The sequence below is a fragment of the Microcaecilia unicolor genome, chromosome 11, assembly GCF_901765095.1.
Source record: "Microcaecilia unicolor chromosome 11, aMicUni1.1, whole genome shotgun sequence".
Classification (NCBI taxonomy): domain Eukaryota; kingdom Metazoa; phylum Chordata; class Amphibia; order Gymnophiona; family Siphonopidae; genus Microcaecilia; species Microcaecilia unicolor.
Genome location: NC_044041.1, coordinates 89,415,565 through 89,442,237, shown reverse-complemented (window position 1 = coordinate 89,442,237; position 26,673 = coordinate 89,415,565). Strand labels below are relative to the sequence as shown.

At 43.3% G+C, this 26,673-nt stretch overlaps 1 protein-coding gene across 1 annotated transcript in view; it reads right to left on the bottom strand.

Annotated features, from left to right (window-relative positions):
• The window catches only part of ELL (elongation factor for RNA polymerase II), a 321,380-nt gene that overhangs the window by 62,185 nt on the left and 232,522 nt on the right, over positions 1–26,673 (bottom strand). The window contains exons 7-8 of the mRNA XM_030217262.1: positions 12,284–12,380; positions 9,822–10,320 (exon numbers count right to left, since the gene is read on the bottom strand). Of these exons, the coding sequence (XP_030073122.1) occupies positions 9,822–10,320; positions 12,284–12,380 (596 nt within the window). The remainder of the gene's footprint in view (positions 1–9,821; positions 10,321–12,283; positions 12,381–26,673) is intronic.

The following is a 26,673-nucleotide window of genomic DNA, read 5'->3' as shown; positions in this document are numbered from 1 at the left end:
TAGAGTATGGGAGTTGTAATGTGCGCCTGATTAGTGTCTTGGAACTGTTTATATTTTTTGAGTATATATTCCCTGAAGCCCTGATCTTTATATAAACGGATGGGAAATCTCCATTGGAATGATCCCGGATTGTCCTCTGCAGGTTCCCATACAACCATGACCATTGCATGATCAGACATTTTAATGGGGCCTATTTCTGCAGCGTGAATTTTTGTGAATAAGGAACGAGTAATAAATATGTAATCAATCCGTGACATGGTGGCATGTGCACGAGACAAGTGAGTATAGTCACGCTCTAATGGATGCAAGGTGTGCCACACATCTACCAGGTCCAGAACCTCACTTAATACACCTATTCCTCTGGAGTCCGCACTTGTTCCCTTTTTCTCTCCCTGTGATCTATCCAATTTAGGATTCCCCACTTCGTTGAAATCTCCTCCAATCAGTAAGGGCATTCCCTCAAAACTTGTTAAATGATGCAAGAGTTGTTTATAAAACCCCTTGTTATATGTATTAGGAGCATACACATTACATATAACTACTGGTTCTCGCTCTACTGTTAGGTGTACCATTACGAATCTTCCCGCTCCATCAGCGATGATTTTATGTGTGGTAATCTGCACCCCCTTCTTAATTAAAATTATTACCCCTGTTTTTTAGCTTGCGCCGGGGACTCGTAATATGAGCCCACCCACCAACGGCGTAATTTCTCATGTTCCTTGGCATTTAAACGTGTTTCTTGAAGTAATGCTATTGACACCTGTTGCTTATGAAGTGCTTGAATTATCTTCTGCCTTTTAATCGGCGAAGAGATACCTCCCACATTCCATGTCACTACTTTAAGGGTCATCACATGTTACCGTAATTTAAATAATGTATTACCTTGATATCTTCTCTGATTGAGTGGGGAGGGCATCCCAGCCTATACCCCCCCCCCACCTGTAGCTAATCAGAATGCTACATGTATATATGCTTCTTGTGACTCAATGTTTTACCTGTATTCTCCTGTACCCCCGTGACCATGAAGTTCCTACTCCTCAATGTACCCCCCTTTACCCCTCCCCCCACCTTCCCCTTTTCTTCCCAGCATCCCCATACTCTTAACAGCCCCCCGAGGGTGCCCTACTTCCGTGCCTCGATCCGGGATCCCATTCTTACCAACAATATATGTGTTCTTTATCCCCATCCCCCTTCCACCCTACAAACTTCACAAACATCATCAACATCTGCATAACTGTAAACTCAGCTGCAAACAAGCACGAGCCTTCACATCTTCACTGCTCCTCCACCGTCTATTGCTTGAATCTCTCTTTCGCCGGCTTCTGAACTGTTCATGTAGTTCTAGACGTGCTGGGTCTGTCTTCTTCCAGCCGGTCCACGAAAGCTTGAGCGGTTTCTATTGTGTCGTAGTACCGCACTGTTCCATTATGTTGGATTCTTAATTTAGACAGGTAGTACGGTAAGCTGAACTGTATCTGCTTTTTATGTAATAGTCCACAAACTTGCGCGAATTGCTTGCGTTGGAGGGAGACTTTGGTAGAATAGTCTTGAAAGCATTGTATCTTATGTCCCTCTACCTCCAGCTTTCCCCCTTTCCGCAGAGCTGCTAACACCTCCATCTTATGCTGGTAGTGGAGCAGTCTCATTATGACCACTCTTGGCCGCATGTTAGTCTCTTTCCTTGGGCCCAGGCAATGTGCTCGTTCTATCTTGAGTGGCCCCGTCGTACTATGATTAGACAACAACTTGGCAAGCCAGGGCTCCAAGAAATCTCTCAGTTCCGCGTCCTGTATTGATTCTGGTATTCCTACTAGTCGTAGATTATTCCTCCGAGAACGGTTCTCCAAGTCATCCACTTTATCTTCTATTGTTGAAACCTTTTTTTGGAGATGTTCAATGGACTTTGTAGCTTCTTTTGAGGAGGTTTCCACGACCCCCAGTCTCTGTTGGACCTCCTGAAACTCGTTAGTAAAGGTTGTGATCCTTTGGTCCATTCCATCCAGCTTGTCAATTATTTGCTGTAGCTTGTGGTTCATGGTTTCCTCCACCGCCATTTTTACCTCTGTGACAATTTCAGAGGCCCAAACAGAGCTCACCGATGGTGATGGCGGAGAATTTTTCTCCGCCATCTTTATACTCCCACTCTTATTCTTGTCCAACTCTTTCCTGGATCCTCTGGTCGCCATACAATGTGCTAAGGTCAGCTAGAATCAGATCAGAGAAAAAAAAATAAATAAAAATTTTCTTCCTTTTTTCCCCTTGTACTTGGTCCTAGTTCTCAGTTATCTGCTGCTATAGGCTGAACAGTCAATTTATTTGTAGTGTACTGAGCACCGTTTTATGGTCGCTCAGTCCTACGTCTGTGGAACTGCCTTATTTGTTCTCTGATGTCCAATCTTATAATGTCCGAGTCTCTGCACTTTTACAAATCTCTGCCTGTGCAAATGTTGTGCCTCTTCATGTTCTCCAATTCTTCTTTATTTGTTGAGTGCATTTGTGGTCATTTGCAGATGCTAAAGTTGAAACCTTCGTGCTTATCTTCGCATGCCTCTCTTTCAACCATCAGTCGCTTAAACAAATGTGCTGCATTGCCCCCTACTTCGCGTGTCCCGTTCTCTCAGCCGCGCTCCACCACACCCTCCATCCAGCTACTCGCGCCTCCGGCTCCATTCGCCCATTCTGGATCCCACAAATAAAGTTTTTGTACCTTTGTTGTTTTCGTTTGTTTTTCCGATCCACCTCCCACAATGGGCCTTTGGCGTGCCTCTCTCCTGGTTTCCTCGCTGGTTACCGCCGATTGTGGCTCCACGCGGGTGCGGCCGAGCGTGGGATCGCCAAATTTCCCCTCTCTGTCTCTGCGATTCGGGTTCCAAGGCTCTCAATCGTATAGTAGGGTCATTCTTTGGCCGGGGTACAGCGTCTCCGCTGTTTTCTGGGGGTGGAAGTACTTTGTCTTGTGGGATCCCCGATCGTCGCCTTCGGGAGCTCACTGTGCAGCGGCCATCTTGGCCGGCAGCTCTACCGGAAGTCCATATATATTTTTTTTAAACGAGTAGGAAATGTCTCTAGAACAGAAAATAAAGGAAAAATAAAGAATCCCTTTTCCCTTACTGAAACAGATTATTTTCTGGGTAAAACTATAGGTAACTTCATAATATCAGAAAACAGAGAATAGATTCCTGTGGGAAATACAGCCGAGGTCCCAGGCCAAGATAAACAGTCTAATTTCCAGCACAGACACATAGATAGGAGATCTTATGCTGTGAAGAATAAGGCTACATAAGGCACAATATACAGCTGATATGAGAATGGATATACAAATGAACTACAAGCAGAATGTTCCAGTATATAGCGAAGATACTTACCTGTAGCAGGTATTCTCCGAGGACAGCAGGCTGATTGATCTTACGTGTGGGTCGACGCCCATGTTGGCCCAGGAATCAGCATTTTGCAAGCAAAATACAAAGTTTTGCCAGTCTTCTGGCGTGCGTGCACCACACATGCGCGGACTGATTTCCCGCCCGTCACATGAGCACGTCTCGTCAGCTAAATCAAAAAGCATATAAAGAAATAAATAACTCCAAAGGGGAGGTGGGCAGGTTTGTGAGAACAATCAGCCTGCTGTTCTCGGAGAATATCTACTACAGGTAAATATCTTTGCTTTCTCTGAGGACAAGCAGGCTGCTTGTTCTCACATGTGGGGTATCCCTAGCAACCAGGCTCAATCAAAACAATGAACATTGGTCAATTTGGTCTCGCAACGGTGAGAACATAACAGACTGACCTGAAACCATAAACAACTAACAGAGAGCAGCCTGGAACAGAACAAAGATGGGTCTAGGGGGGTGGAGTTGGATTCTAAACCCCGAACAGATTTTGCAGCACTGACTGCCCAAACCGACTGTCGCGTTGGGTATCCTGCTGAAGGCAGTAGTGAGATGTGAATGTGTGGACTGATGACCACGTTGCAGCCTTGCAAATCTCTTCAATGGAAGCTGACTTCAAATGAGCCACTGATGCAGCCACGGCTCTAACATGGCCCTCAAGAGTCAGCCCAGCTTGGGCATAAGTAAAGGAAATGCAATCTGCTAGTCAACTGGAGTTTGTACGTTTTCCGACGGCGACTCCCCTCCTGTTGGGATCGAAAGAGACAACTGTGCGGACTATCTGAAGGGCTTTGTCCGCGCCACGTAAAAGGCCAATGCAGTCCAAAGTATGCAAACTGCTTTCGCCAGGGCGGGTATGAGGATGGGGAAAGAATGTTGGCAAGACAACAGACTGGTTCAGATGGAACTCCAACACCACCTTTGGCAGAAACTTAGGGTGCGTGCAGAGGACTACTCTGTTGTGATGAAACTTGATATAAGGTGCATGCACTACCAGGGCCTGAAGCTCACTGACCCTACGAGCTGAAGTAACAGCCACCAAGAAAGTGACCTTCCAGATCAAATACTTCAGATGGCAGGAATTCAGTGGCTCAAAAGGAGCTTTCATCAGCTGGGTGAGAACGACGATGAGACCCCATGACACTGGTGGAGGTTTGACAGGGGGCTTTGACAAAAGCAAACCTCTCATGAAGCGAACAACTAAAGGCTGTCCAGAGATAGGCTTACCCTCTACACAGCGATGATAGGCACTAATCGCACTAAGATGAACCCTTACTGAGTTGGTTTTGAGGCCAGACTCTGATAAGTGTAGAAGGTATTCAAGCAGGGTCTGTGCAGGACAAGAAAGAGGATCTAGGGCCTTGCTGTCACACCAGACGGCAAACCTCTTCCATTTGCAAGAATAACACCTCTTTGTGGAATCTTTTCTGGAAGCAAGCCTCGGGAGACACCCTCTGATAGACCCAAGGAGGCGAATTCTAAGCTCTCAACATCCAGGCCGTGAGAGCCAGAGACTAGAGGTTGGGATGTAGAAGCGACCCCTCATTCTGGGTGATGAGGGTTGGAAAACATTCCAATCTCCACGGTTCCTCGGAGAACAACTCCAGAAGAAGAGGGAACCAAATCTGCCGCGGCCAGAAGGGTGCAATCAGGATCATGGTTCCGCAGTCTTGCTTGAGTTTCAGCAAAGTCTTCCCTACTAGAGGTATGGGAGCATACGCATACAGAAGGCCTGCCCCTCAATGTAGGAGAAACGCATCTGACGCTAGTCTGTCGTGGGCCTGAAGCCTGGAACAGAACTGAGGGACCTTGTGATTGATCTGAGTAGCAAAAAGATCCACCGAGAGGGTGCTCCATGCTCAGAAGATCTTGCGGACTATGCCCATGTTCAGTGACCACTCGTGAGGTTGCATTATCCTGCTCAATCTGTTGGCCAGACTGCTATTTACGCCTGCCAGATAACTGGCTTGAAAAAAACATGCTGTGACGGCATGCCCAAAGCCACATCTGGACGGCTTCCTGACAGAGGACGAGATCCGGTGCCCCCCTGCTTGTTGGTGTAGAACATGGCAACCTGATTGCCTGTCTAAATCAAAATGATTTGGTTGGACAGCCGATCTCTGAAAGCCTTCAGAGCGTTCCAGATCGCTCGCAATTCCAGGAGGTTGATCTGAAGACCTTTTTCCTGAAAGGACCAAGCTCTTTGAATGCAAAGCCCATCTACATGAGCCCCCCACCCCAAGAGGGATGCATCCGTCGTCAGCACTTTTTGTGGTTGAGGACTTCGGAATGGGCGTCAAACTGGACCGAATCGTCCACCACTGAAGGGAATTCCGAAAGTCGATGGACAGTTGGCTCACATCCTCTAGATCCCCTGCAGCTTATTTATTTTTTTTGTTACATTTGTACCCCGCGCTTTCCCACTCATGGCAGGCTCAATTCGGCTTACATGGGGCAATGGAGGGTTAAGTGACTTGCCCAGAGTCACAAGGAGCAGCCTGTGCCTGAAGTGGGAATCGAACTCAGTTCCTCAGTTCCCCAGGACCAAAGGCCACCACCCTAACCACTAGGCCACTCCTCCACTGGAAAGCTAGGGTCCACTGAGCTGGTCTCATGTGTAGACGTGCCATGGGAGTTACATGAACTGTGAAGGCCATGTGCCCCAGGAGTCTCAACATCTGCCGAGCCGTGATCTGTTGAGAGGCTCACACTATGGACACTAGGGACAGGAGGTTGTCTGCCCTTGCCTCGGGAAGATAAGCATGAGCTGTCTTTGTGTTCAACACAGCTCCAATGAATTCCAATTTTTGAACTGGGGCGAGATGGGACTTGGAATAATTTATCACGAACCCCAGTAGCTCTAGCACTTGAATAGTCATTTGCATGGATTATAGAGCACCTGCCTCTGAGGTGCTCTTCACCAGCCAATTGTCAAGATAAGGGAACACATGCACTCCCAGTCTGCCTAGCGATGCTGCGACTACCGCTAGGCACTTTGTGAACACTCTGGGTGCAGACACCAGACCAAAGGGCAGTACAAGGTACTGAAAGTGCTGTGTTCCTATCCGATATCGAAGATACCTCCTGTGGGCTGGAAGTATAGAGATGCGTGTGTAAGCATCCTTTAAGTCCAGAGAGCATAGCCAATCGTTCTCTTGAATCATAAGAAGAAGGGTGCCCAGGGAAATCATTCTGGACTAGAAATTTGTCCAGGGCCCTTAGGTCTAGGATGGGACACATCCCCCCTGTTTTCTTTTGCACAAGGAAGTACCTGGAATAGAATCCCAGCCCTTCTTCCCCTGATGGAACGGGTTAGACCGTACTGGCCTGGAAGAGTAGTCTTCTTAGTGACCGCTGTCACCAGGGCATCCACGCTAGGTAGAGCAAACTGCTCTAAATGGTCCGCTGAAACTGGATACAGCCTGGCCATAACCCTGGCTACTTTTAGCCCCCCATCCGGATCCGCCCACTGGGCCGAAATCAACACTTCAATAGCTTCATGTACCGGAAAGGCCTTAGAAGGTCGTCTGGTACTAGCCATCTTGTGGTTCACTGCCTGAGAAGCCGCAACCTCAGGGTCCTCTATATTCAGGGCTTCCAGCGCCTGAGAGGACAACTCCTCCTTATGGAAAATCTTCGCGGCGGAAGAGTCCTCCACGTCCTCTAACCCCGTCTGCTCCGAGAGAGCCACCACGGAGGGAGATGCAGGCGACTGTATGCAGGACCCCTCCTCAGACCCCCCAAAAAGCCTAGGTATTTTAAGGGAGGAGAAAGCCTCTGGGGAAAAACCCAAAATCTCTTGGTTACCCCCAGACCCCCCCTGAGAGGATCAAAGGCCGAAGCTGTAGCAGCCGCGTTGGGGGGGGGGGGGGGGCAAGGCCCTTTTCAATAAAAACGCCTGATGGAGTAGCAAAATAAACTCTGGCGAAAACCCCTCCCCTGCAACGGAGGAGGTCGCAGCCATGGCACCGGCAGTACCGCCCACAGTCCCTGACGGCCCCCCCCCCCCCCCCCGACTCCCCTACCAGCGGAGAAGCTTTGCCCAAAACCGCTACCGGAGCCAGCTCCGCAACCGATCGCAAAATGGCACGAGAATCGCCAGTCTCCAGGCGGGAGAGCACGCTCGGGGGGGGGGGGGGGGGGGGAACACTCTGTCGAGTCCCACCAAATCAGCGCACCCCGCGCTGCAAAGGCCCACCGCCGAATGCCGTTTCCCACATCGGGAACAGCGTTTTACCGCCTCCGCTGCCATCGCCCGCTCCTGAACAGGAACCCAGCAGGACTTACTCCGGACCGGGAAAGCATGGGAACTGACCGCTGAGCCGAAGAAAAAAACTCTCCGACTCCACTTCAAGGCAGGCAACAGAAAACAGGACTCGGACAGCAGTAACACAAACCTGCTCTCAGGAAAAAACATATTTGTCTGTGCTTCTCTATTTCTCTTTTAAATAAATTCTGTGGTTTTTTTTTTTTTTTTTCTGTGAGGAGGCAGAAACAGGGAAGGAAAGGAACAGCAAAAGCCTGATCAGAGGGAATTTGAGGTGCAGCAGGGACCCAGCAACTCAGTATGCTGCCAAAGGGGACACGACCAGTCCGCCACCCCCGGCTCAAACTGGCCTCCGGCCCAGGAGCACCCTCAGAGGCCTTGGGCCCAGGAGCTGGAGAAAAGCCGTCCACCACCTGCTGAGATAGAGACATACTAACTGAGGAAGGAGCTGGCCGTCTGGCATTACTGCCTTTAGTTTATCTCTATCTCCACCTGCTGGTAGGCGGACTTAACCCACTAGTTCCTGGATTCATCTGCTGCAAGTGACAAGGAAGAATCTGTTTGGACTTTGTGTCTGCTTTTTGTTTATCACAAATGCAAGGTGATACACATAGGGAAGAATAATCTGAATCATGTAAGTTACTTGGTGCTAGGGTCCACCTTGGGGGTCAGCACTCTTCAGATCTAGGTGTCTTTGTAGATAATACTCTGAAATCTTCTGCTCAGTGTGCGTCAGCAGCCAAAAAAGCAAATGGGATGCTAGCAATTATTAGGAAAGGGATAGTGAATAAGACCGAAAATATTATGATGCCTCTATCATTCCATGGTGCGAATGCATCTTGAGTATTGCATTCAGCTCTGGACGGATCTCAGGAAAAAAAGAAAAAAAAAAAAAAAGATATAGTGGACTCAAAAAAGGTTCAAAGAAGAGTGACCAAAATCATAAGAGGGATGGAACTCCTCTCGTACGAGGAAAGGCTAAAGAGGTTAGGGCTCTTCAGCTTGGAAGAGAGACGGATGAGGAGAGATATGATTGAGGTCTACAAAATCCTGAGTGGTGTAGAACGAGTAGAAGTAAATCAATTTTTTACCTGTTCCAAAGTACAAAGACTAGGGGACACTGAAGGAAGTTATATGGAAATACTTTTAAAACAAATAGGAGGAAACATTTTTTCACTCAATGAATAGTTAAGCTTTGGAACTCTTTGCTAGAGGATGTGATAACGGCGGTTAGCCTGTGTTTAAAAAAAGGTTTGGACAAGTTCCTGGAGGAAAAGTCCATAGTCTGCTACTGAGAGACATAGGGAAGCAACTGCTTGCCCTGGGATTTGTAGCATGGAATGTTGCCACGATTTGGGTTTCTGCCAGGTACTTGTGACCTGGCTTGGCCACTGTTGGAAACAGGATACTAGGCTAGATGGACCATTGGGCTTACCCAGTATGACTACTTATGTTCTTATGAAACACAGTTGAGAAACTGGTTCAGGAGAACACAAGCCAAACAGGTGCTCTCAAGTCAACTGAGACTCAGCATAAAACTGGCTCAGGAGCACAAAACCTCAAAAAGGTAGAAGGTAGTTAAAGCACAAATGAAACCAGCTAGACATCAGGTCAGTTAGCTCATCATCCATCTGCTTGGGAAACAGAGAAATACGGAACACTTAAGGGCCGAATCTCTTGAGAACTATTTTCATTTGTCTCCATCCGCTGAAAGACAGACAATCCATTGGTCTGGACTGGTCTAATAGGATACTATGGAAAGGGGGGATAATATGCATGCATGTTTACTTTTAACAATAGAACAGAACATCTCTTATTGGAATTAGGGATTGAGTTTGTTTAGATAAACTAATCATTAAAATAAAAAAAAAAGGTACACAGCACTCTTGGAACAAGTGATGGCAGGCCTGATACTCAATCTCTACTGTAATGAAATGAAAACTGAATGGGAAAGGTTTTCCTCTTCTATCACTTTTGTTTTCTGTCTCTTCTGCTAGATATTCCCCTAGATGCAGTGCTGCTGCATTTGCCAGGTACCAATTTTTTTTATTTGAGCAGTAATGCAAACACACAACAGAAGACCTCAACAGATTTAGATATTTCACAGAATATGTTGCTGCTACCTCCTCTGAATTCCAGTACTGTACCCCAATTGTAATCATACATACCTTTGGCATCCTGTGGAGCACTGTTACTTAAGACCGAATTCTTGATTAATTCACAGTTTCGTTTCTCTTCCTTATGCATCACCTCATTTCTCCTTTCCTTGGTTTTCTCTTTTTCTTTGTGCTTTTTGGATTTTTTTTTTGGTTTTCCACAGAGTGAGCTACAGTTCTGCTCAGTCACTTGGGGACCTTTTTTTGGCACAGGATGACTTGGCCTCTCTATGGCCTCCTGGCTCTCACAGTCTCTACCATTGTGGCTGGAGTTGTTGCTAACGTCTGATAGTGGGTCACAAGGTCTCAGGGTGTCCAACACTGGTAAGTGGGAGCTAGAATTGACCGAGTCAGTCACAGCAGTCTGTACAGCTGGAGGAGGGACAGAGGCCTCCTTCCCATTTAAGTTCAGTTTCCCATTGAAAGTGATTTGAGTTCTGTTTGTAAAATGAGAAATTCTAGGTTTTTTATTAGCTAGTGGATCAATAAATTCCACAGGCTGGGGTCGTTTCTGAAAGCAGAGAAAAAAAATAGGCAAGTCTTACTATTAAGTTTACTATATAGCAATTTCAAAAAAAGGTAATTTTATAAACACTAGATGGCCCTGTGACACAGGAAATGAGATCCACACACTATTTTATACAGAAAACAATTCTTGGTAATTGTGTACAAATATGCAAACAGAGAAAGTTAACAGCAGATAAAGGCTATCCCCAGGTTCTATACACCAAATCCAGTCGTATTCTAGATTTGTGCATGCAACTTAATTAGCTAATAAGCTAATCTCCAATAATCGCCACTTAAACAACTGACAATTGGCATTAATTAGAATTTAAACACAACGGTAAGCGCATTCTGTTAAGTGATGTGTGTAAATTCTAAGGCACATAGCTGAAAAGGGGGCATGGCCATGGAGGGGAGATTCTACTACTACTACTACTACTATTAAACATTTCTATAGCGCTACTAGACTTACGCAGCGCTGTACAAATTAACATGAAAAGACAGTCCCTGCTCAACAGAGTTTACAATCTAAATTGGACAGACGAACAGACAGCTATATGCGTTATAGAATACATATAGAATCCGTGCCAAATTTAGGCATCAACATTTACACCAAGTTTTACTTGGTGTAAGTGCCTGCGACTAAATTTAGTTGCAGACATGCACTAGGCCAGTGGTTCCCAAACCTTGTAGTGGAGGCAGTGCAAATCTCTCTCATGAATATTCATTGTGGATATCCTGAAAACCTGACTGGCTGGGGTGCCTCCAGGACCAGGTTTGAGAACCACTGCACTAGGCGTATTCTATAAACCACTCTGAAATTTAGATGTATTCTATAAAGTGCACCAAGGCATTTTTTTTTTGCCACCGATTTTTTTAGGTATGATTTATAGAATCTAGCCCTATACAGCCATCCAGGTCAACTGATGTAATAAATCTAAAATTTACCTGTCAGCTTTAGATTACTGCTTCTTTTGCCAGAAAATTAAGGTTTTGGGTAGCAGGCAGAACACTGGGTACATTTTACTGCGGAAAATCTGGGAAACCTCAACATCACCCAATATAAAATATAAATGTAAGTAAATGCTCTGGTTATCAGATTTCCTGGTCTCCAGGTGCAGTTTAAGGGAACCAAGTTATAATCTTTCCCACTCTCAGTAATCAGCAACAATCCTGATGAAAGGGGGTGATAAGGACCATGATGCACTGAACTAGCATGGGTAAAATTACAAAAAATTATAAAAATAAAGAGGTGAAAACTGCATAGTCAATCTAGGTTATCTTGAAAAATCTATGTAAAATTCAAATGAACAAAAGTATTTACGAAAAAGCTAAGGTCCCCGTTTACAAAGCCATGCTAGCAAGCTGCCATGCAGCAATACCAACACAGTTCATTCAATGGGCTGTGTCGGCATTAGCGCACTGCCAGCCACTGGCGTGGCTTTATAAATGGGGGGTGGGGGGGGGGGGGGGGCTAAATACTTGGGAAAAATAACCTGAACAATGACAATTCAGTATTGACAAAATAAAAGCAGTGTGATATTTTAATTTTACATTTATTTTATATTTTTACACATAGGAGGTAAGGAGCACAACTTTTTTTCATAAACTTAGGCTTGCAAAAATATGGGAAGCCAGCCCCAGCATAATATCTGCTGGGAATATGGGGCAAAGATATGCCTAACTTTCATTTGAAATCTTATTTTGGCATTACCTTAATTGAAACAGAAAATGATGAGTTAATTTTCTTTGACTTCTCCAACACCTTCCCAGTATTTGTTCAAAAGGCAGAAAGCCAGATTTTAAAAAACCAAATCCCAAAATGAAAAATCCTGCTAAATTACTACCTTGGAGAATTAAGTTTGCTTTGTTATTTTAAGGTAGCAGTACTACATAGAATGCTCTCGATCTGAGCTTATTTATTTTAGGTCTATTGCTATAACTTGTGGCCTTGAAAATTCACCACTTACCTGGGGAGGAGATAAGGAATTCACATTGTCTTTTGAAGGACTAGGGGGAGAAGCATCAGCAGGAAAACCAGATGTGTTCTGAGGCAGACAGAGCTTCCTGCAAAGCAGAATCCCCACCCAGAGATATGAATAGGAGTCAAACATATTGCTGCAGAGAACTGAATGCACACTGGAGTGAACCACACTGATGGCTTTCTTTGCCTCACTCACCTCCATCTGGGTCAAATGTTTTCCTAACCTGAATAAAAGTACTATTTTCCTGTAACCCCTGAACAAATGCAAAAATTCTACTACATTACTCAACTATTAACAAAATAGACGCCTAGGCACACACAAATACTGGGTAATCTCATATATGTCAGCAATTTGAAAGATTTATGAAAGCAGTTTATCAGTTCAGCACATTTTTGGCTCAGATGCATTGTAAAAAAAAATTTGACACTGCAATGGAACACATTCCAGACACCTTCAGATTAAGGGGTTTTCTCATCTAAGATAGCACAAGAGCACTGTACTAACAGTGAATGAAAAACATTACTGTTATAAAAACTATTTGCACCCTCTAGATCATGTGGTGAAGTTTCCTGTTCTTTGGCGTGTATAGCCTTCCCAACACCCTGGAGGCAATAATGCAACCCCCCCCCCCCCCCCACACACACACACACATACATACACAACAAAAGTCACTGGAAAGTACATGGGAATATCAGCCAAAATATCAAAGTGGCAAGTTATGTCAACCAAATTGCTTTAGAAAGACCAAGAGAAGGGGTGCAAGTTGGAAAGCAAGATGGCGGAGAACAGCAGCCTTTCTCCATTGGCAGTAGAATCTACATGGGCCATGGCAATCACAGGGTGATAGAAAAAGCCTTTAAAAGTTCCAGGCTAGCTGATTATTAGAAACCATGCAACACTGACTTGATGGGGTCTATATGAAGATAGAGGTCTACCAGATCTCTTTGACCAAAATAGAGGAAGCTGTCAGAGAGGCAGAGGAAGACCAGGTTCAAGTGACCATGCAGATAACCCATCTAGAAGAAAAACTAGAGCTTGATAACCCCACAAAACGCAACTTGCAATTATTTGGCATATGAGAGTAGGTGACTGAGCCAGAGCTTTAAGGTTTCCTGGAGATGTGGGGAGTTAAGAGCTTGCAGCTAGAAAGACAGGCCAGGTCACCATATCAGGGTTCTCAGCCCAGTCTCTGGGACACACCTAGCCAGTCAGGATTTCAGGCTACCCACAAAGAATATGCATGAGATAAATTTGCATGCACTGCCTCCTTGGTATGCAAATTACCTCATGCACATTCATTGTGGGTATCCTGAAAACCTAACTGGCTAGGTGTGTCCTGAGGACTGGGTTGAGAACCCCTGCTCTATATAGATAGGGTACACCATGTTGAGCCCCAGTGGCGAACCTTCGCAGCCCTGAAACTTCAAAACTTTATGTGTAAGATGGAAATTCTTTAGGCGCTGAGAAACAGAAAAACCCTATACTTTTTTTTATTTTATTTATAAAATTTCCCAATTTCTTACAAGTATAACACTTGTTACAGAAAAACAGCATAATATAAATGTTAAAGAAATAAGCAAGAAGAAAAAATTATACATGCTTTCTTAGACCTCAACTAGAGGGACAATTTAGTGGCGTTAAAGGTAAATTAACAAAATATAAGCATAATGCGGTTTATGTGTGCAATTCGTCAATCATCATTTATCCAATTCTACATTAAGTTGTTTCATATCCAGAAAGAATTTCAGCTGTTCTGAGTCATAAAATACATACTTTATCCCACTAAACCTGACTAGGCATTTGCAAGGATATACTAACAAAAATGAGCCACCTAACTTAAGAACATCCTGTTTCAATGCCAAAAATAATTTTCTATGTTCCTGAGTTACTTTAGTAACGTCCGGGAATATCCATAATTTTGTTCCATAAAAAGGAACGTTCGAAAATTTAAAGTATAGTTTTAATATTGCATTGAGATCCTGTTCTAACACCAGGGAAACCAAAAGGGTGGCTCTTTCTGGGACTATTTCAATAGATTGTTCCAAAATTTCCAACAGATTGTTAAAGTCTATACCATCCGCACAAACACCTTCTTTCTTTCCTTCTTTTCCACCTGGACTTATTGGAAGATAGTAAATTTTATTTATTGGAGGAATAAGTTCTTGAGGCATTTTCAAAATTTCTTGCAAGTATTTTTAAACAACTCAATAGGTGTCTTGCCAGGGATTTTAGGAAAATTCAATATACGAAGGTTTAACCTTCTATTGAAGTTCTCCATCTGTTCAATTTTTCTATGCATTGCCAGATTATCTTTTATCACCGTCACTTTAAATTCTTGCAATTGATCCATATCTTTTTTTAAATCTTACTTGTGTCGTTGTCTTTAACCATTTCTAAATTTTTTGCCATGCCCTCAAACTTCACAGATAAAGTATTTACCTTTTCTGAAGCGTTTTGGAGTTGAATCCATTTTACTCAGTTTAAGCCAGATCCTCTCTAGATTTACCTCCGGAGCTATTCAGGATCCTTTAGTCATAAGGACCTCTCTCTCCCACCTACTTTCCCGTGGCAGGGGTCCTCCCCTTATTCCCCATTATGGGTTCTTGGGTGCCTGCTCCCCTCACCATCGCTGAGGCCAGACACTGAGGGCATTTAGAATCAGGGATAAAGATGTTTCTAAGCCCAGCAGGGGTTCCGCTCCACCGGATGCCCCTGCAGCAGGCGACCCTGTCTCTCCACTCTGAGACGGGCGCATAAGGAAACGCTCCATGCGGCCCTGGAGTGGGGAAGAAGCAGCTGCGGGTGGCGTTGGAAGCCTCACAGCTCCTTTACGCTTCCCCTTCCCATCTTCAAATCCCTGCTAAAAGCCCATCTCTTCAATGTCGCCTTTGGCACCTAACCACTACTCAAGAAATCTAGACTACCCCAACTTGTCATTTCGTCCTTTAGATTGTAAGCTCCTTTGAACAGGGACTGCCCCTTTTTTGTTAAATTGTACAGCGCTGCGTAACCCTAGTAGCGCTATAGAAATGTCAAGTAGTAGTAGTAGTGTATGCGGCATCGTAGAATTGAGGAATCCTGTCTCACTCGAGCGGTAAGGATCAGTTTCACAGAACGTGCTCACACTGCCGCCATCTTGGTAATGCCCCCCTAGAAGGAAAACCCTATACTAACAGTAAGGCTGTTTTATGTTTTCAAGATTACTCTACAAAGGCCTCTGCCCCTTAGACAGGAGTTATATGTTTGAGCCTTTATGAAGAAAAGGTGAAATTCAAACTTATGTAACCAACAAAATTAAAGGTGATGCAGCACGGTAACTCTCAAGTGTTTATCACGCTCCAAGCAGTTCTTTTTGGAACACCTGAACAGTGAGTGTGCAGAAGTTAACAATATGCTTAAATGCCCAAGTTAAGTTTTAAAACACCCTGAATGAAGAAATAAATCAAGAGGCTGAAATGGGAATGATGGTTTGTTCAGATATGTGTCCTACTGATTTGGTTTGCCCCATTAGCAACATTGGGGACTTGGGGAGACCATAGTGATATTTTGTTGTTGCTCGCCCTTGTCTGTTGGGATCTCCAGAGGAAGGTGAAAGGAGCCTGTATTATAAAGCTAGTCACTTGGACACAGCCCATTAGGGAGCTGTGAAGGAGCATTACACCATTTTGCAGGAAATGTCAGAAAGGTTTGAATGGACATTCACACGAACTGGGCAATGAGCTCTGTGTGTTCTACAAAATGCAGAGGTTTTACAGTCAGTACATTAACTTCAAAATCTAGAAAAAGACGATGTCTGGGATTAGCAACTGCCTGAATGAATGTTTAGCTCAAGAGAGGAGCCTAGCAGATTAAGCTTTACAACTGCGAAAATAACAGCAGTGAGAAAAGAACAGTCATGAAACTTTAATGAGTTCACAATTACTCATGGGCAACCAGGGATGAGAAGGTGCTGGGGCTTACGTTACATATCTTGTTTAAGGTGACTGTTAAACATCTTAAGTTGAGTGACATTAAGGAACCTAACTGGAAAAAGGCACCAAAGTCATTACCAATGAGAAATGTGAATGAAGAGTGAATGTGAATGATGCTAATATAGGGGAGCGTGGCTGAAGGGGTGCTTGAAAGAAGAGTGAATGTGAATGATGCTAATATAGGGGAGCGTGGCTGAAGGGGTGCTTGAAAGAAGAATGGGGGAGCTACGTCATGCAAGGTTCCACGTTAGGAGTTACGGACCAAGAAAGGGAGCTGGGTGTCGTCGTCGATAATACACTGAAACCTTCTGCTCAGTGTGCTGCTGCAGCTAGGAAAGCGAATAGAATGTTGGGTATTATTAGGAAAGGTATGGAAAACAGGTGTGAGGATGTTTTAATGCCATTATATCGCTCCATGGTGCGACCGCACCTTGAGTATTGTGTTCAATTCTGGTCGCCGCATCTCAAGAAAGATATAGAATTGGAAAAGGTGCAGAGAAGGGCGACTAAAATGATAGTGGGGATGGGATGACTTCCCTATGAAGAAAGATTAAGGAGGCTAGGGCTATTCAGCTTGGAGAAGAGACGGCTGAGGGGAGACATGATAGAGGTATATAAAATAATGAGTAGAGTGGAACAGGTGGATGTGAAGCGTCTGTTCATGCTTTCCAAAAATACTAGGACTAGGGGGCATGCGATGAAACTACAGTGTAGTAAATTTAAAACAAATCGGAGAAAATTTTTCTTCACCCAACGTATAATTAAACTCTGGAATTCGTTGCCGGAGAAAGTGGTGAAGGCAGTTAGCTTAGCAGAGTTTAAAAAGGGGTTGGACGGTTTCCTAAAGGACAAGTCCATAAACCGCTACTAAATGGACTTGGGAAAAATCCACAATTCCAGGAATAACATGTATAGAATGTTTGTACGTTTGGGAAGCTTGCCAGGTGCCCTTGGCCTGGATTGGCTGCTGTTGTGGAGAGGATGCTGTGGCTCGATGGTCTTTTCCCAGTGTGGCATTACTTATGTACTTATATGGTTGGGAAGGGGAGTGCCATGAGGAAAATGAGTGAGATGAATGTAGACATGGGGATTGTTGCATTTCAATGTGATTGCTCCCAAGATGGGACGTGGGGAAAGGGAGGAGGGACCTGAAAACAGATCCCTTGCGGGAAGGGGATGGGCAGTTAGTTATTGTGATGATAAAGGGGCTAATAGGGTGTAGGAGGAAACAGAACACGTCAGGCGGAAAGATGGCATCTGAAAGGAAGCGTTAAGCAGGAGCTCTAGCCAGACTTCCAAAATTCCTTATAATTGGGATTATACTGATCCTTCTACTTTGCCCAAAAGGAGAGGGAAGCAGCATATTTTCACCACCATATCTGCTGTTTTTACAATTGGGAGCCTGGTTTGCCACTTCAAGCTCTCAGCCCAGGTCGAATGCCTCGCCTGCATTGGGAGTGTCAAGAGGGGAACTACTCAGGTTGATTGCCTCGCCTGCACTGGGAATGTCAAGATGGTAATTACTCCCCCTGCCTGAGGAACACATCACCTTAAGCCTGGAGAATCAGAGAACACCACTAATGCTTGCATCAAGGGACCATGTGTTAAAGGAACCCCCTATACTTTCACAAGCTGCTGAGAGTTCCATGGCAGAACCTGCAAGGTCAGACAACACTGATCCTGGTTGCATGGCAGTTCATTTTTCCAGACGTGATATGACTGGAGCAGAAGTGGGAGACAAGAGTAACATGCAGGAAGATTTCTCCCAGTTACAGTCAATCTTAAGCAAATCTTTTTTCCTCCAAAAACAGTAGAAATCACTAACTTCTTTATGGGATGCTATGGAGAGGATGGAGGCGTCCTTTTCCCAGAAGCTCCTTTCAGGTTTTTTTTGCAATTTTCTGGCTATCGTAAGTGGATTGAATTATTGGAGCAGAAAGTACTTTCCATTGAAAAAAAGGTTAAGAGTCTGGAGAGAAAATATGATGGTAATATAGAAAGGTAAACTGCTGTGATTATAAACAACAATTTTATACCATAAAAGAATATAAATAATAAGATGTAAAACTCAAATTTATCATTTTCCTGAAGGTTCCAGTGGTGGCACCTTTAATCACCTTTTAAAAACGTTTGAGATTCTTAAAATAACTGAGGAATCATATCCTCCAGTACCATGAATTTACTATAATCCACCCTTTGTAAAAAGAGGCTGATCAAGTGCTACCTGGGGCTACTAATTTGGATACTTTGTTTGATATGCTGAATTTGAACTAGAAGATACTGCATGTGTTAAGCCAGTGTCCATGACTATCTTTTGTGCCAGACCCTAATCATGACTGGGTCTTGAGACTTCTTCCTCCAACTTGACTCTCTATCTGAATTGTAAAATTAGGGTGTTTCCTGCTGTTGCAAGGCCGACTCAAAAACATCACCAATTATTTGGCTTTAAGGCCAAGGGTTCAACAACTGGGTTTGTTTTATTGGTTGAATTATCCCTATAAATGTATTAAGATACATTTGATCAAATCTATTGTTTTGACCCTGAGCATTTAAAGACATTTTTGGACTCCAAGTCACCTGTGATTACGTCCCATCCGTCTCAAGCCTTACCAACTTCTATTCCGTAATTTTATAATTCCTTGAAATATATAGTCCTTTCTTTTTCCTAATATATAAGGTACTTTCTTTTTACAGTGCTCTGGTGTAGTCATGGGCACCACTTTTGCCCCATCTATTGCGAATTTATTCATGGACGCTTTTGAACAACATTGGCTGGCCATTTCTCCTTATCAATCTAAGGTGGCCTTTTGGCGGCGCTACATAGATGACATCTTCCTTTTTTGGTTGGGCACTGCAGCTGACTTGGGTGCTTTTGTTGATTGGCTCAACACCTGTAATCCTGCGATACAATTCACTATGTCTTGCTCTTTTGATGAGATCCATTTTTTTGACATCCAGATTCATCAAAGTGATGGGGTGTTTGTTACTAAGGTCTTCAAAAAACCCACCGACCGTCACACTTTATCATACAGCAGCTGCCATCCCTGTTCTTTACGCAATAGCTTGCCTTTTTCGCAGTTCCTACATTTTTGTCTGATCTGCACTTCTATAGAGGATTTTAAAGCTCATTCTCAGACCCTCTTTCAAGATTTACTCGAGAGAGGTTATCCATTTAAAGTCCACAAGCCAGCGTATCGCAGAGCCCGCTACATTAACCGCAACCTTCATTTTTTGCCTAGACGAACTACTGGTGAAGATAAGATGGCGTGTGTGATGCGCCACACCATGGGAGGTGAACAGCTAGCGAGCATATTGCACAAGCACTGGGACATCATGAGGTCACACTCCATCTTCAAGAATCAGGAATTGATGATTGTATTTTCTAGAGGTAGGAACATGAAGAAAATTATCAGTCCATCAGAATTACCTCCTATGTTGGATGCTTCGCCTGAGCCTGCTAAGATTGGCCATTACAGATGCGGCCATTGTAAGACTTGTACCATCACTATGCAGGGTGAAGTGTTCCCTAATCCACCCGACCAGAGATGTTACTGTTCTGTTACACTGATTGCAAATCATTACACGTTGTGTACGTGCTACAGTGTCCGTGTCCAAAACTGTATGTTGGAAAGACGATCAGACCACTGAATATTCGGATGAACGAACACAGGCACAGCATTGTTCACCAGAGGGTGGGAGCGCCTTTGGTGTCCCATCGCCAGCTACTCCTACACACACTGGACGACTTTGCTGTTAGAGTGATTGACCATGTGGTTCTTTGACCACGGGGGGGGGGGGGGGGGGGGGGGTGATTTTGACAGACGTTTGTTACAATTAGAACAACGTTGGATATTCCGCCTACAGTCTGTGGGACCCCTTGGGTTCAACTCTAAGATTGATTGGACTGCACTTTTTTAGAAGCGCGAACGGTGCCATGTGTTTGCGGGCTGGAGGACTGTTTGGGATTTTGTTTTTTAAATTTTATTTTCCTTTTTTTTTCACTTTGTATTTTTCATTTTTCACTGTATTTTTGTTCATTTTTTATATTTGTGTCTACTTTTTCTCTGCGTGCTGCTCGTTCTTTTAGTTTCAGTCTTGTATTTAGATTGACACAGGAGCCGTTTGTTTTTGTGATCCGCTGTGGCCATTTTGATTGGCTGTCAGTGACGTACCAGTGGGCATCCGGCATATAATAGACACCATTTTCCGAGGCACTTTGTGCAGCAGCAGAGTCCTGAGCCTTTAGAGAGGCAGTTTTTTTTTTTATTTTTTTTTTTTTGAGTACGCGTTGCCTGAGTTTTTCCTCAGTATGGGTGGTATGGTATGTGAGCTACACGTGTGTGGACTTATACTTAATCAATTATCTTTTGTTGGTATTGCAGGTTCTTCCACAGAACTACTGGAGCAGCGATAGTCAGACAGGTTTTTGGTGTCCTTATCCCTTGAAGAAGCCCCATGGCGAAACGGGTCCATTGGGTGCGGATGCCTGCCTAAGCCGCTGCATGCAGTTTTGCCTAGCCAGCTAAGTTGCTTTTTTTTTCTTTTTAATACTGTGATTTAGCTGAATGTTTTGAGCTTGCAACTTTGGTAATTAAGCACACAAGCATAATTAAAAAAAAAAAAAGTAGTAATGCTATCAAATTCACACATAGGTTGGATCAGGGGTTTGTCAGACCAATGATTAAAGAATTTGTATCGTGACATCCAAGTTTGGAAGAATTCCAGCAATTTTGCTGTGTGTCACATTTTTCTGAGGTCTTTTCCCCCATTTTTCTATTTTTTTCTTGCTGAACCTATATTGTTAATAGGCTCATTTCTGGACTATTGTTGTGGTACACAGGCTTGAAGCGAGCCCCCCCTTAATCTTTGTTACTCCTAATATATAAGCAAATAATATTCTGATATTTTCCTTGCCTCCTACTATATATTGTGGACTGTTAGGACAGACCTAAGATATTTTATTATTTTTTGTCAACACCACTACAGAAGGTTACAGTAATCCAATGTAGAAAAATACAATACAAGACAGGATACCTAAGGGTCCCAGCCGGGTCCAGGTGAAGGCTACATGAAAGGTAAAGAAACAGAATCAACTGCAAACAAAAGACACAATCAGTGCCATACTAGGGCACTGACTGGAAACCCGTCAACAAGATACACAGCCAAGAAGCCCTCTGTGGTGCTGCATTTTTAAATTTTTTTTAATAACAGCAACTACCATATGTCTCATATAACCTATACACCAACGAGCCACCATCCTTGCATCAACAGTCATCCCCAATCACCCCATGCGCACTCATCCACCCTGACCCTCCCTTGGCTTCCCACCAACCAAATGTAAGAGAAGTAGCATTTCAAGCTGTGGCACTAGTAGCAGATGCGAGTTGGGAGAGTTCGTGTAAGCCCTCACTGTACACCCTGCAGTAGCTCCTGGAAAATCCTCCATAGCGCCAAATAACATGATTGGTCAAATTGCATAGAAAGTTTAGAAGATGCAATCTCAAAAATAATCGCTACCTTCCTCATACAGTGTTCCCAATTTGGAAATGTGGGTCCCTCCTCAGAGGTCCAAGTAGATAAAATACACTTCTTAACCAGTAAAAGGCTATGTAAAGAAAGCGCCTCCCTGGGAGATAGACACCTTGTCTGAGGAGAATGTATTGATCACCCAAAAGAAGCATGCCATAATCCCATTGCAATTCCCTGTGAAATAGCCATTCAAGCACACAGAACACTTGATTCCAGATTGTCAATTTGTCAAATTCCAAAAATGAGCGAAAAAATGTGCCCCAGGCATGCTTACGCTTAATTCAAGTATCAGAGTTTCATAGTCCCATCCTAGCCCCCTTGAGCCCTGGTAGCATATACCCGGTGTAAAAGACGAAACTGAGTCTCTTGGAGCTCTGATGATTTGGTCAAGCTAAAGAACATCAAAAAGGGTCAAAAACTGTTGTGTTGTATAGGGGACCTCCAAATCCCTGCTCCATTGTGCTGCCAAATTGTCCAGATTCCCCAGGTACATAAAATGGATAATAATATAGTAAACTAAGTAAATAGCTTAAGTTGAGGCTGGATATGTACAATATGTTGATTCTGATTTCCAAAGCTCCATTGTCAGTATATTGCTTATACAGAGACAACTAATAATGTTGAGCCTGCAGATAAGGCAAAAAAATCAGAGTTGGAGAGGTTCCATTTAGATAGTAATTGAGTGAAAGATAATAATGGTCTCTGGTGATCATGGTACAGATAACCCAGAATTTGCACCCCCTCTGTTCTCAATATTGAAATCTGGAGGAGTCTAGGCTCAGGTTAAAATTAGCATTACCCTCCATGGGAGAAAACACTGGGCTGGATGGGAGGCATGGGAAAGATATCATATCTGATTTAATTTTTTTTTTCTAATTGTCTATTTCTGTCACAAAAGACTTAACTTGGAATTGTACATAATCTTAGAAATAAAAATTTAAAAAAATTAATAGGTTGCTGGCTGGGACAATCTACTCCATATATGAAGAAAAGCATTGGAGAGTTTACACAGGTACAAAGCAGCATTACATAGACTAGGCTATTTTTTTATTAGCCGTGAGATGCATCTCTTGGAATGCTGCCAGTATAACTTTTCTTATAAGGAAGGAAAAAAAATTGTATGCTTTATAGAGGAATAAGGCCACAATGTTGAAGGAAGACATCTAACAGAAGCAGAGCATAATAAAGATGAAACAATGGTGGGTAGGGGAGGTTTTAGGCACTTCTTTTGGTTCCAGGGTTAATGGTGGAAAAAAGAAGGTAAAGGCAGACCCTGAGGAGTGCAAGTGACGGGGTAAAGGCTACTATTGTGTAATATTTATACTCCAAATGTTTATAAATCTCTCTTTTATAGGAAACTAAGGGTGTTATGGGAATTTGATGGAGACCATATTAAATGGGAGGAAATTTAAACACAGTATATGACCCTATGATGGACAAGTAATACAATAGATTAAAAAAAAAAAACCTTTGCATCCTTGTGTTCTGAATATGATAAATTCCAGCTTATTGTCAGGTGAGTTAACTCAGATATGGGGAGGAGGGAAATCAGTAATCAGGTCCATTCTGAAGAAAGGTAACCTTGAGGCATCTCACCCAGTTTCAGACAAGGGTCAATATTCCTTTCATGTATGATTATTTAATCAGCAGTCTTTTTCCAATTGTAATATTTTGTTAATAAAATGAATCTTCTATATCCTCACCAAATTGATATTCAGGGAACTGCATAGTACTGAGATGAGATTAGTAGTCCTGATAAGCAAGTTATATAATATCCATTGTTCTTAGTGCACTTTTTAACTTGTCCTTTCTACTGGCACATCTACAAGGCTATGGTTTGTGAAGTAGGCTTTAGAAATGTCAAGTAGTAGTAGTCTTGCAATGATTTAGTTTTTTTTTTGTTTTGTTTTGTTAATCAGATTGACATAACTAAATGGTATTCAATTCTGCAGCTTCAGATCAATAACCTATGCCTCATGGTGCTCTGTGGGGCTCAGTAATATAACCTATTTTGTTCAGTCTAAGCCCTTTGGTCCCTGATAAATCAGTCTCAGGGAATTAGTTCCATCAGTTTCACCATCACTCATTGGCCATGTATCATCCAGAGTTCTCCAAAGATTCTTGGTTGTATTTTGGATCCTCAACTTTTTCAGAATTCTCTGTTAGGTCTTGTTTCTTAATGTTAGTTCTGATGCAATGGAGGAATCGCCTAATGTCTTTGTTTTGGAGCACTAATATATACCATACTGATCAGTCGATTGGACTACTACAATTCCCTTTCAACAGGATCTCCCATCACCTTCAGCAATCGCCTACAACTGGTTCAAGATACAGCAATAAAACTGATTCTTTTATAAGTTCAATCATGTCACTCCTTTATTCAACTGATTTCACTGGCTGCCATATTTTATATTTAAATTTAAACTGGCTCATAAAAGGACTTCTGCATTATCCGTCCAGTATAATTCCTTATAATTCAGCCATGGTTTTACAGTCTCAGTCTCAAAAGTGTATGGTGGATCCCTTCTCTGGCAAAGGCCAGATTGAAGCAATAAATGAAACTGAGTGCTATCTATTTATTTTGTTACATTTGTACCCCACGCTTTCCCACTCATGGCAGGCTCAATGCGGCTTACATGGGGCAATGGAGGGTTAAGTGACTTGCCCAGAATCACAAGGAGCTGCCTGTGCCTGAAGTGGGAATCGAACTCAGTTCCTCAGTTCCCCAAGACCAAAGTCCACCACCCTAACCACTAGGCCACTCCTCCACTCCACTAGTTATCTCAGATTAGAAATTAATTTTAGAAATGTTAAGGTCAGGTTAAAAAACCTACTTTTCTTTAGCCTTTCTAGATATTTAATCCAATATAGTGTAGGAAAGGCAAGTGGGTTTTGTTCAGACCTGCTGTTTTCAGACATGTTACAGGTAAGCAACTTGGCTTTGAGGACAAGTAGGATAGCATTGTCTTTGCACATGGGAATTCCTATTTACAGTCGGCCTGTGTTCAAAAGACAGTTGACAAAATTATACCAACTAAACAAGACCAATGCTGACTGGCAATCACTATATTGGGACAGACATTTTATTTTTAACTTTGCAGACACAAAACCACTTGAGAATAAAAATAGGCTCCAGTGGGGGATGGAGTTGGATTCTAAATCTTAAGCAGGACACATTAAACAAATCTTGTCACTTGGGGAATCCTTCTCCAAGCAGTATAACTTGATATGAATGTAAAGCAGACTTCTTGCAGATCTCTTCCATGAAGGATGACCTCCAGTGGGCCACCACCACCACCTTGGCTATGGTGCTGGAATCTTAACATGTTCTTCCTTAAGTCAAGCCTTCCTGGGCATAAGTAAGGGATGCAATCCAATTATACCGTTTACATTTGGCTACGGTAGCCTCATTTGTATTGAGAAATTAGGAAGGCTACGCCCTTGTTCAAGATTATGTTACACCAATGGGTTCATAAAACCTTAGCCTTCTAACAGGAAGGTTCTCATAGGTACATCCTACAGGATGCTACAAACAGGCATGCTCAAATCTTGGAGGAAGGGAAGAATTAATAATCATGCAGTAAATGAGCTTGAGCAAAGTTATACCCCCGTTTGGATGATTTGGTTACTATAGGAAAGTACTTCATTTGCATAAAAAATTATATGCAATGTATAAACATGAGTCGCTACATTTGGGAACCAATGACTAATCTCATATTGAATTTATAATCCAGAAAACATGCCGAAACATGCAAACCTGGTTGTGTGTCACAAAACTGCTCACTAGAGCCCATTTATTTCTAGGTAAGCTTCATGCATTGTTAAAAATAAATAAAAAGCTCGTCACAACCAAAAATATAGTGGTTGGCAGTTGCCATTTGGTCTTGTTTAGTTTACATAATTTTCTCAACTGTCTAAAATGCAGTATGGCATAGTATAAGAGGCTTGGGGAGGCTAAGCCTCCCCAGCCCAACCATTACCTTCCCCTGCCTCCTTCTCAAATTCGGTGCAGGAAGAAGTTCGTCATCAGAGCAATTACAAAACCTCCCCCTGTAACTGCGAAGCACTTCCTGCTGCCCTTCCGTTCCGGTGGCAGAGCCTCGCTGTGACTGTGAGCCTGCCTGAGTGTTGCAGCACGTGGCTCCACTATTTACAGTCAGTTACCGACCGAGACAGGGAGGGAGGAAGCGGAGGCAGCAGATCGAGCAAGTGCTGAAGAAGCAGGTAAATGTTGAGGGGGAGGAGTATTTGGGTCTCTTATTTATTGCTTTGCTTAACTGAGAGGGGGGGGGGGGGCAAGACACTGGGGCAATGTTGGATTGGGGCAGAGAGAGAGAGAGGGTTTATAAGTCAAAATAAAAATAAATGTTTTGTTTCATGCAGATCCTTTTGTTTAAACATAACTAAATGGGCTATAAGCCCCTAATGCAGTCCATTGGTTTTCTTATGTTTTGCTTTTGCTGAACAGGGAGAAGGGGCAAGACAGTGGGGCAATGTTGGATTTGGGCAGAGAGAGAGAGAGAGGGTTTATAAGTCAAACTAAAAATAATATTTTGTTTCATGCAGATCTCTTTTGTTTAAACCCCCTAATGCAGTCCATTGGTTTTCTTATATTTTGCCTTCGCTGAACAGAGAGGAGGGGCAAGACAGTGGAGCAATGATGGATTGGGGGGGGGGGGGGGGGAAGAGAGAGAGAGAGAGAGAAAGTCAAAATAAAAATAAATATTTTGTTTCATGCAGATCTCTTTTGTTTAAACATAACTAAATGGGCTATAAGCCCCTAATGCAGTCCATTTTGTTCTTGTGATGACTTATACTGTGCCAAAATTGAAAACTCTTATCTCTCTCTGGTCATTAATAAAAGAGCTCGTTGTG